This window comes from Triturus cristatus, chromosome 2_2 (genome assembly GCF_964204655.1).
Source record: "Triturus cristatus chromosome 2_2, aTriCri1.1, whole genome shotgun sequence".
Taxonomy (NCBI): Eukaryota; Metazoa; Chordata; class Amphibia; order Caudata; family Salamandridae; genus Triturus; species Triturus cristatus.
This window is the reverse complement of record NC_140582.1, coordinates 462,921,089-462,933,328: the sequence shown is the minus strand read 5'-3', so window position 1 is coordinate 462,933,328 and position 12,240 is coordinate 462,921,089. Positions and strand designations below refer to the sequence as shown.

Genomic DNA, 12,240 nt, shown 5'->3' with positions numbered 1-12,240 from the left:
CACTATTAACACGGATCTTATGTAGGTATTCCTTATGACTCCAAAATTAGAAATGCAATACTTGTTTAAAAAAAATGTGCATTTGAAAGCATATTTATGAAACTCTGTTTTTTTTATATACATTTTATTGCGGTCTTCTGGCATACAATATAAGGCCACCTGAATGACGAACAAATCAATAGAACGAACTTGTGATTAACAATACAAAAATAAGGCTGTCAACCTAATATTTCGGTTTTGTGTGAAAAGAGGTATTCCCTTATTAAACTTGCTCATATGAACACAATTATACCCGTCTGTCCTGTGCCCAATACGCCGGTTTCTAGAAGAGACGCTACTCGATTGAACACATTTATGTTAGCACATTTCAACCAATGCCATTACGTTCAATCCAATTACAGATGGCCAGGCCAGCCATGGTGCCATCGAATGCAGATGATCCATCCATCGCCACTATCCATGCCACTATCTGACCAAGCACTCACCCTCGGTTTATTCTCACAATCTCACTTAGGTATTTGACCCACCGACCTACCCACAAAAAAGCAGTCTTGATGAGTAGTTTGGGTACTAAAAATGGCCGGCGTGGGGGATGGACTGCATTCTGGAAGAGGGGTGGATAGGGTGAGATAAGGCAGCTGCCTAAAGGTGTGTGAAACAAGGGAATGGACATGGCCTGAAACTGAAAGTGGCACACACAACCTAAAGGAGACCTTCCCATCGTCCGTCATGACCATAATACCAAAATGGCTGAGAGAGAGTGTGGGCATCGCTCACGTTTTGGTGTGATCATGATGTTATTTCATTGATAGAGTAGTTCCTACTTCTGAGTTGCCATAGAAATGGCGGCAACAACAACACTGTGAAACTCACACTGATCACATACATTAGGCGGCCGGAGACTGAGGGACAGTAGGAAGGACTTATGCACTCACTGCCGGCTGCTGCGCAGCTTCATTAACTGTCTCTTTGTCTTTCTCCGATTGATTAGGGCTTACTTAGGCCTGCCGCCTGCTGGGAGGCCCTGTCTCACGCTCACCTGGTGGCACGGTGCAGCAGCTGTTGCCAGACCTCAAGGCTCAGTCAGTCACAACGTCGTCCGACCGGCCCGGGTCACTGAGTGTGTCAGTGAGCGCTGAGCCGCGGCCTGCGGCTGTTGAACGATTACGAAGAACCACGAGACTAGGTGCGGCACTGCGCGGCTATGCTGGGCGTGGCACTGAATGCGTGGCGTGCGGCGTGCGCAATCAATCCAGAATTTTAAAAAAATCTGCGCAGTGCGCACGCTGCCGCGTACAGCCCCCGCCCCCAACCCGGCCCCGAGAAGTGAAACAAAATCGAGCCCTGCCCGCCCGCCCGGCGCCCACTGACAGTGCATCAAGTCAACCGCAAAAGAAAACGCGAGCGAGCAGAAAGTAGAATCTGATTGAGAACTGAGAAGAACTCAGAAGTAGTGAAGTCAAGTGAATAAGGCAAGTCATACAGTCCGCCGGAGTCAGTCAGGAAGTACTGTAAAACATTTAGTTTTGCCACTGCCAAGTCCCGGCCGTAGCGCTGCGAAGCAAGTAAATTACTTGTATAAATCAATTACGTGCACCTGAGTGTGTAGACCCGGCCCTGATAATTAGGTGCCGGTGCTAAGCACCGGCAAGCACCGGCACAAATTAAGCACTGCCCTCAATGGCAGTCAAGATGAATGTCTTGACAGAGGTGTTCCATCTGGGAATTGCCCCCTCAGAATCCCTTCTCCCTTTTAATGAAGCCACCACTGATGTCTTTCTCGGGGCCTTGGACAGGCCTTGACCAGAGGCACCTGGGCACAGGACCTTCCACACCACTGGGTTGGAAATCCAAGAGACTGGATATCTTTGGCAAGAAGATGTTCTCTTCTGCAATCCTTGCACTGCGCACTGGGCTGCATTTGCTGCAGACTGGATACAGCCAACTCGCTAGGCAGAGCGATTGCGTCTTCAGTGGTACTCTGAGGCCATTCCTGGCAGAGATGTCCAGGCATCCCTTATAGACATGCCCTTTAATGGCTCCCATCTCTTTGGAGGCGAGGCAGATTCAGCACTTGAGCCATTTAAGGACAGCCCAGCCACTGCCAGGTCCTTGGGTCTCTCCATGGCCCCATGTCTACCCCAAACCGCCTTTCCCACCATCCGGGGCTATGAGTGCTACGAGCGAGGGCTACCAACCATGTCCATTCCCACCGAGCTACCGCGACCACCAGCCTCTTCAGTTGTTTCATGGCTGCAGACATGGTTCCTACAAGCCTCATGGGTCTACCAGCCAGAGGTCGACCCAGTCCGACAACCCCCTCTCCAACCAGCAGCCACTACCTCCAAACATTTTTAGATTACCATTGTACCATCACGGCCACCTAGTTTTTTGGCAGGATCTCCCATCACCTGCCCCACTGGCAGTCCATAACATTGTACAAGTGGGTACTTCAGATCATTCTGCGGAGTTACTCCATTCCTTTTCTAGAACCCTGCCACCCATGCCAATATCTTCAGTCAGGCTGAAGGAAGACCACCTCTCCATGCTCTGTCAGGAAGTACAGGCTCTTTTGGCCAAAGAAGTCATCAAGAGAGTGCCGGCATCTGAAATAGAAAGAGGCATCTGAAATAGGTCATGGTAGATATTCTTGCCTCTTTCTGGTGCCCAAGAAGGATGGTGACCTCCCCCCTTAATTTAGACCTGAGACCACTCAATATCTTACTGAAAAAGGAAAAATTCAAGATGCTCAAGGTAGATCAGGTTCTGTCCGCCCTGGACCCTGGAGACTGGATGGTTGCACTGGACTTGCAGGTCGCCTATTTCCATATTCCTGTCCTGCCTGTCCACAGGCACTCCTGCGGTTCACGGTTGGCCACGATCATTATTAGTTCAGTGTGCTCACTTTTGGCCTTACCAGCGCCCTGCAGGTGTTTACCAAGGGGATGATAGTGGTTGTAGCACACCTGCAGAGGTCAGGGGTTCCAGTCTTTCCCTACCTCAACGGCTGGTGTTCAAAGCAAGCTCACCGAGGGAATCGTCTCCCACATGCAGACCAATGCGGACCCCCAGCATTTTCTGGGTTCACTATAAATGTGCGAAAATCACACCTGACTCTCAGATGCTTCCTTTCCTTGGAGCTGGTCTGGATACAGTGCAATTTCAGGCATATCTGGCAGAATGGCGAATCCAGGATATTTGAGCAATGATTCTGATGCATTAGCCTCTATCTTGGAGTTTAGTGAGACTGACTTTGCGGCTACTGGGTCTCATGGCCTCCTGCATTCTGCTGGTAACTCATGCCCGCTGGCATATGCGGGCTCTGAAGTCCCAATGAGCGCAGCATCAGGGGAATATCTCTGACCTGGTTCAGATATCAGAGGCATCAGTGTGATAGTTGATAGACCATGATTGGGTCAGCGCCAGACCCCTCTCCCTTCCTCAACCAGTGCTGACTGTAGTGACATGTATCATTCGTGGGCTGAGGTGGCCATCAGGGAGAGGTGTAGATCGGAGGACTCTGGTCTTCTGCAGAGTTTCAGCTCTGCACTACCTTGCTGAAATTGAGAGCTATTCAACTGACATTAAACGTGTTTCTTCCTTCCATCAAGGGGGTACAAGTGTTCACGGACAACACAACCACCAGCTGGAATTTCAACAAGCAGAGTGGGGTCATTGACCCTGTGTCAATGGGCCCTGCATCTCTGAACATGGCTGGTACGCCAGGGCATTTCTATGGTGGTTCAACATTTGGCAGGCTCTCTGAATGCCAGACCAGACAAACTAGCGGAACACGAACGGCACCTCCATCCGTAGGTGGTCAAGGTCTCTTCAGAGATTGGGGAGAACCTTGGTTAGGTCTATTCACCTCAGCTGAAAACACGCAATGTAAGCACTTCTGCATGCTGGAGTTTCCAAGGCGACTAAAGACACCTTTTATCTCAAGTGGAGCCCAGGCCTCCTGTACGCCTTTCCGGGGATACCACTCCTGCCCAAACTTCTCAAGAAAATCAGGAACAACCGGGCCCAAGTTATTCCTGTGGCTCCGACTTGCACACTAGTTTTAACCTTCCTTATGTGTGTGCCCTTCAACTTTTTGTACAATTGCCTTCTTTACTTCGTAACCTTGAAAACTGCCTTTCTAGTACCCATTACATCAGCCAGGAAGGTTAGTGAGCTGCAAGCACTTTCGGTGCACCCTCCTTACCCATTATTCTTTCCAGACAAACTGAAGCTGAGATCATATGCCACTTTCCTCCTGAATGTGATGACGCTTTTTCATGTGGGCTAGACTATCACCTTGCCTACCTTCTTTGCTCCGCCAACTGGACTAAAAAAAAACATTGTTGTTCTACATCGGTTGTACCAAAGCGTCCCGGGTGGACAATCAACTTTTCATTGGGTTCGTTGTGGCAAAGAAAGGGAGGGCCATGCAGAAACAGACCATCTCACGATGAATAGTGCTCTACATTAAGATCTTCAACACACTGGCCAAGAAGCGATCTCTTGAGGTCTTGTGTGCTCACTCCACCAGAGCCAAAGGCTGCAACCACTACTTTAGCTTGTGGAGTCCCTGTCCTGGACATCTGTCAAGCTGCAGTGTGAGCATCGTTACACATGTTCACCAAGCACTACTGCCTGGATACTCTGCTCCGTCATGACGGGCACCTTGCCTGTTGGGTCCTGCATTTGGTCCTGCAGGACTTTTTGACCTAATATTTTTGCAGACCTATTTCTGGGGAGGTATTGCTTGGGTATCTGTTTTAAGGTAAGGAGTCGGTGGCTAGAAGTCTCTATCAGATGAACAAGTTACTTAGAGTCTTTACCAGATAAAGCATAGTCTAAGCTATCTAGCCAGAGATTCCTTACCGGCCCTCTCTTCCACTCTGCAAATGGTTTTCTTCATGTAGGGTTACCTTATGAGGTCCTTAGTGTCTGCACACTGGTACATCAGCAACCTTTGTGGCTTCGCGTTCTGGCATGGAAAGGTCATGAAAAGTAACTGATGTCTGCACGCTGGAGTGTTGCTTATGTAGACGCCGCGAACGTTACTTCTGATGCAGATGCTGGTGCATAGCCTAACTATGCCACCCAATGGTGCTTGGAGGTCCTGCTCAAATGTTCCGAATCCAGTCTGTCTGACATCTGAGAATTATTCTAAGGTAAGAAATCTGCAGCTAGGTAGTCTCTACCAGATAAGGCTTTACCGAAGGTAAGTAACTTCTTCATTTTGTACATATAAATTCTGAAATCTGCATGACAAATCTCCCATCTCTCATTCTCCCTTGTTACATTTGCATCAAGGAAATGTCTACAGAAGGCCTAGTTGAATTTAACACAATAGAGAAAGACATGAGGTGTGAATGTAGTCAGGGGGAAGGTAAAGCTAACAGGCAATTATGTCAGATGCAAACATGGTTAAAAAATGGGAATAGAGTAACTTTATTTCTAAATGTTTATACCAAGGGGTCTAACCTCATAAGTGGATAAAATGGTCGCATTAGTGAGGACATTTTTTTCTACCTGTAATTCCAGTTTACAGTGCTTCGCTCTTTAAAATCTATGTGCTATTGCTGAGTTCAATAAATGCTAGAAAGCTCTGGAGTGATTTTGCACTCTATAAATCAACTTCCTGGTACAGATGGCAAACTGTAGCCATGCTGATTTTTTCTTTTAGGTAAGCTGAATGGCACAAAAAGAAAAGAATGGGACTTGCGATCTGCATGTATAGAAAACGAAAAGAAGAATCAGCCTCTGAGCTTGCAGGTTCCTTTACGATCCCACAGCTCTTCTTCATCCTCTGAAGATAATAGCACTTCAAGTGCTGTCCTGCCTCTGCTGGGAGAAGACAAGGAGAGCCCTTCATCTGCCACAGATGATCATTTGGGTCGTTTGGAGTATCTAGCAGGTATTAAAACAGAAGATGCTAGTGGAAGGTAAGTTGGTTAATAAATGAATTTTGCTTGGATGGATATACTTTTTGCCTATATGTTTAATGCATGTTGTATAGTTCCTTTTGATGATTGATCCTTGGACCCTCAGTACAGATGGTGATTAGACAGAGAGCGACTATTGTTCATTTATTGTCTCTAACCCACTCTATGGTTTGCACAACGTTGACCTTGTTTTGTTGTGACTGATGGTTTATGACAGACATATTTAAACAGTAGGTTAAGTTCTTCAAGATATAGAATCGGGGAGTGCCTTAAAGAAAGGTAAACAACACAAAATGTATGTTTATGATGGATACTTTTACCAGCAGATTCCCCACCCTTGAATGTCTGTAGGCTCCATTATGATCAATAAACTTTTGCAATAACTCTCTAGTGCCAGCAGAGGGTGCAGGCTCCATTACGACATCAAGCACAGGGTCTTGATGGTATAATTGGGGCCAAATATCACCATCGCGTCCTGACGTTAGTTATGTTTTTCTGCCTTTTGATGTGTCTGGAGCTTCATTCTCTCATACTCTGTGTAAAATCTTATTTTTTACCTCAAAGTTTTTCAGCTGGTGAAAAAATAGGGACATGCCTCCTCCGAAGAGGTTTCAAATCCTGTTGTTGTTATGACGCCAAATGTCCAGTATGGATCCACACGCCTCCTCTCTGGTGCTTTGGGTTCATACACTAAATGTGTGACGTCTACCAGCAGATTCACCCAAAGGCCACCAAGATGCAGAAGGCTATCTATGGCTAACTCTGAAGAAGGTGGTCTTGGGTGCCACAGGAGGCAGTCACGGCCATGGTCCAGGTCACCAACGAGGTTGACCCTGTCCACCACATCTTCGAAGGAGAATAGGTGGCACAAGAAGTAACAAGCATTGAAAATGCAATAGGTCTTGCCTTTGATTACGTTTAAGCCATTTGCTTTGCTAATGGTATTGTATAGCAAAGCAAATAACTTAATAAAAGGCGAGACCTATTGCATTTTTAATGCTTGTTTTCTCATAGCATCTGTAATTTTCCTTACTCTGCTGACTAGCCTGCCTTTATAAACAGCACGATTTAGAAGTGGCTCAAAACCTCTGTGACAACAATTACACAATTAACAGAACAAATAGGTCGGCCAGGCGAGACCTAATTATAGGACGGAGGAGAGAGACGATAGAAGAGACACACTCTCTGGTACTCCTGAAGACAAATGTTTTTGGGGGGTAATCACAAGTCATGGATATAAAATGTAGAGGCCCACCCGGACCTGCATGTTGTCAATAGCTCAGCCAAGGTCGCCCTAAATCAACCGCCACTTGTGGCACCCAGGCCAACCCAGAACACCATGACAACACAGATAAAAAGAACCAGTGAACTTCAGAAGACTTAGGTGTAACTGACACACAGCAGGATGCAACATCAACACAATCAAATCTGAAGTAATGTTGTTACCCTGCCCAAGTTCAAATATGAGGTGGGAGATGTGGTTTTAGCCAAGTGACTGTCTAGACCAGCTGGCCTATGTAAATAGCATAGGAGTAGCTTTACTTTGGTCACCAGCACAATCATGTGGGTGGGGGACAAAAATGGACAGGACTTTAAAGTAGTTTCAGGTGTGGAATTACACTTCTAGCTACAGGATAACCTGAACAATGCTCAGGTTACCAAAATGACATACCAACTTTGTAAATGTTTGCTGTCCGGAATTGTATGATATATCAAAGATATTTTTACATTTTATCATTTGTACAATGGGCTAATCTTGTTAGTACAAACTACAACAAAAATAGAGTATAACAATAATAATAATAGTACTCATTATCATCATCAGCTAATTAATGCCCCTGGAATTAATCCTCATTTGCGCACATGTTTAAGAATTCCCAGCATAAAGATATTGAATGAAGAACGGTGGCCTTCATAGCTTCCCATGAACATTTGACATTCATTAAATGTAACATCAATCTGCAGACGTGGCAGGCATGGGTTAAATTTCCTATGCTTTAATTGAAAACAAACGCGCGGTGGGAGCGTGTGAAGCAGAGAGGAAACGCCATGCACGTGCACATCGCTTGTCTGTGCGCGCACATGGTTTGTCTCCCTTCCCAAACTAAACCGACAACAATATGTCTCGCCAAGGCGAGCAACGAGCATGCGCTGCGTCGCTGGGCGCGACCTAAAAAGAGTTAACCCAACACCCTCAATCTAATCCTTACTTATTTAGAAAAACCTTTGCATTGTTTCTCTAATCGTCAATACTTTAGACATTCTCAAGCCCTATACACTTAAATTATAGCACCCACAGTATTGACTATAAATCCAAGGAAATAGACGAAGAGTTCTTTTTATCAATGGGTTATCTTAAAAACTTGAAACAAGACAGAAAGTATTCATACAACGTAATTTCACACACATTTAAGTGTGTACTTTTTGAACACATTGGTTAAGGACAAAACATATTTAGACTTAAGCATTACTTCACATTAGTCTTTAAACATATAATTAAAACAATCAAAAGGACGTGAGGTGTACTACAGTTCAGAGCTGATGCTGTAATGATCAATTTTGACCCTCTCATTTACAGTCCATATGTCGTTGTAAGACATACATTGAACCTAAAAGAAACCGTCTTCATTTCTTGAGGAAAGCAGCAGGAAGTGGCTGCCACAATGTGTCCACCTAATAAGGTTCACAACCCTGAAGAAGACCTTTGAAATACACTCCAGGCCCAATGTGAAGGTCGAAACGCGTCGGCGCACCTACAAGTGTGGCCAGGAATTATCATCAACTGTAAAGCCTGCACATTAACTTGTGTAATATTAGTGGTGTAAATCATGACATCACTTATATAAGTAATAGTACTCTGACCACTATCAACATAGGGCCATACAGTACGTTTTGGACTGTACGTGAGAGGGTTAAAATTGCTCATTACCCCATCAACCCTAAACTATAGGACACCTCGCATGTCATTTTGATTGTTTTAATTATATGTTTTAAAGACTAATGTGATATAATGCTTACGTCTATATATATTTTGTCTTTAACCAATGTGTTCATACTGGATACACTTACATGTGTGTGAAATGACGTATGTATACTTCCTGTCTTGTTTCAAGTGTTAAAGATAACCCATTGCTATACAGAACTCTTTGTCTATTTCCTTGGATTTATGGTTAATACTGTGGGTGCTATAATTTAAATGTAAAGGGTTTGAGAATGTCTAAATTAGTAATATTTCATTTTATTGACGATTAGAGAAACAACGCACATGTTTTTCTAAATAAGTAAGGATTAGATTGATGGTGTTGGGGGTATCTCTTTGTGATAAAAAATATGTACTGATCCTAGCCCCCCTCGTCCTAAACTGGATCACTCTACTCTGTGATACACACGAGAAGTAAAAAAGCACTCCTCTTCTCCTTGAAGGTCTGGAGCAGGAGTTAGTGAAGGTTTTTTCCGCATTGCCACCAGCACCTCTTCTCTTCCGTGTATCATAGTTGTAAGGTGTTGTTCCATTCGTCAATGGTGTTTAGCCCTTGGTTTACTGAGTTACATCTGGTGATCCATTTGCATTCACTTCTATTGAGTAGCAGTAGGAGGTTGCCCCCCCATCGGTAAAGTAGGTTGATCTATGACCTGCCACGTCATACCTAGTTAACTGCGTTGTTTTTCTTCAAAATGGGAAACCAGCGGGGAGATCATGACCTTGCAGTGGATGCAGCTTTTATGCTGAATTATACGTTGTTTGATCATTTGTGTTGTTTGGCCTACGTAGACCAGTTCGCAAGGACAACATATGGCATAAATCACATTTGATGATCGGCAGTTAGTGAAAGTGTTTAGTTTGTGGGTCATGTTGGTAGTGAATTCTTTCATGTCCACTGTCAGGCAGCAAACACTACAATTTTGGCATCTGTAATGCCCAAAGATGGGTGGGAGCCCCCACTTAGAAGTTATGGATTCCTGAAGGTTGGGTTTTGTGGGCCATGTGATGGCATGGACTAGATGGTAAGAGAGATTGTCGCCTCTTTTGTAGGAAAATAAGGGTGGTTCCTGGAAGGGTTCAAGGATGTGAAGTATAGGCCAGTTCTTCTTGATGATCTTGCTAACCCGGTTGCTGCAGGGACTGAATGTGGTGACAAATGGAATCCGGGTGTTTGTGCGTTTGTCTTTAGGGGTAAAGAGGTGTTCACGGTGGCAGTACCATGCTCTCTTGTGTGCTCTGGACACCAAACAGGGTGGATAAACTCTCTGAATCAGTTTATTGGTAAGGATGGCTGCTTCACGGAAGTAATCTTTGCGCCACTTACAGTTCCTTCTGATGCAGAGAAATTGTCCGTAGGGAAGCACATCATGGATACTTCGGGGGTGGTAGCTTGAGTAGTGCAAAAGAGTGTTGCGTTCCGTAGGTTTCCTATAGAGGGCGGTGCCAACCTTACCTCTTCGGCATGAAGGGTGATGTTGAGGAAAGGGAGGTCATTGAATCTACAGCCAGAGGGCAATCTTAGATGCGGTTGGGACTGGTTAAGCCAAATCATGAAGGCTTCCAAGTTGTCAGTTGAGCCTTTCCATACTAAGAGAATGTCATCTATGTAGCGTCCCCATAACAGAATGCAATCCTGGAATGGTTTGTTGGGGGTAAGGATATGGGTTATCGCGAGGTTGTGTACAAAAGGATGGCAAAGATGGGGGGTGAACCAGGCCCCCATAGATACACCCTTAATTTGGAGATAGAAGGTGTCACGATAGAGGCAATAGTTGTTTTCTAAGTCAATTCGAAGAAGGTCCATGATGAATTCTATGGGAGTTAAAGTGGGTTTAGGCCTGGTTTCCAGAAGGACTTGGAGGCCTTCATCATGGGGAATGTTGGTATACAAGGACTCAACGTCCAGTCCTGCCATGATTTCAGTGTTGGTGTCAAATGTTTTATCCTCGATGGTGTTTATGAGGTCCATACTGTCCCGTACAAAGGTGTCTGTTAGTGGTACGAAGTCTTTGATGGCTGCGTCAATGTATTTTCCCCGAGGTTCATGAATCGACCTGCATCCAGAGACGTGGGTCAGCCGGGTGGGTTGGGGATGTCCTTGTGTATTTTGGGTAGAATATAGATAACCGACGTATGGGGTGTTGATTGTTCAAGAACAGAAATTCCTTCTGTGACATAATGTTCAAGGTCCTTGCATTGTTAGTCACTGTCTGGACTTTCATTTGGATGTACTGAAGTGGATCCTTGGATAATGGACGGTAGTGGCATCCATTGTATAATTGTCTCTTGATTTCTTGGTCGCATTTGTCAAAATCCATAACTACAATACCACCACCCTTGTCAGCTGGTTTGATGATTAAGTCGCTGTTATCTTTGAGGTTCAACAATGCTTGCTTCTCGGGCCAGGGTAGGTTGTAAGGAATGTACTCAGTGTTTTTTGAGATTTGCAATTTCTCGTAGTACTGTGTGTTCAAAGAAAAGTATTTCAGGGGGCATGGAGATGGACGGGGGGTTGAAATTAGATGTTGGATGAAAGGGGCTTCTGGTTGTCTGGTTCAATGATGGTCTCTCGGAGAAGAAGTGTCGCAGCCGGATGCGTCTGAAGAACTGGAGTAGATTTTCTTGGAGGTTCAAGAAGTTACTTTGGTCTGTTGGGACGAAGGATAAGCCTCTGCTCAAGAAAGTGGTCTCTTGTGAGGATAGTGTGTGTTTGGACAAGTTGAATATGAGGATCAGTTGTTGGTGAGGTTAGTGGTTGTGGTTAAGGTGGTGACGGCCATGGTATCCCTGGTGACAAGAGAATCGTTTACTCTGGTGGGTCCCATTGGTAAAAGTTTCTTCCCGTTTGGCATTTGCCGGAGTATTGAGATTGGTAGTTGGCTCGGGCTCTGCTGCGTCCTCGACCTAGTCTGCGACCGTCCTCTAAAAGACGGGGCGGCAGATGTGGTAAAGGTCTGTTCGGATTCCTGGAGGTACTGCTTCTTTCTCCAGGGTCCGAGTCTTTTATAGAGGTGTTCGAAGAGTCAGAGAAGGTGATGGTCTGGTTGTTGCGGAATCTACCCCAGTTACGGGTTCTGGGTGGATTGTATGGAGTGTAGTAGAACTTGTCCCATAGATAGGGGTATGTCTTTTCCTTATCGTAATTTATAATGTCTTTTTGTATTTTAGTGATCTTTTTGTTAAGTTCAAAGGTATTGAAAGTGGCAATGGTGGTATTTATTTTACCCAAAAGACTTTTTGCATCAGGAAGGGTGCTGTCCTCCAATTTTGCCACGCTACCCCTCATTATCTCCCCCCCCCTTCTTTAAGTAGTGGGAAAGG

General features: G+C 45.1%; 1 protein-coding gene across 12 annotated transcripts in view; it reads left to right on the top strand.

The window, feature by feature from the left end:
- The window catches only part of BLTP1 (bridge-like lipid transfer protein family member 1), a 1,988,102-nt gene that overhangs the window by 538,711 nt on the left and 1,437,151 nt on the right, over positions 1 to 12,240 (top strand). For all 12 annotated transcript variants that reach the window (XM_085641559.1, XM_085641555.1, XM_085641564.1 and 9 more), the window contains one exon: positions 5,678 to 5,936. In XM_085641559.1, coding sequence (XP_085497685.1) covers positions 5,678 to 5,936 — 259 coding nt within the window. The remainder of the gene's footprint in view (positions 1 to 5,677; positions 5,937 to 12,240) is intronic.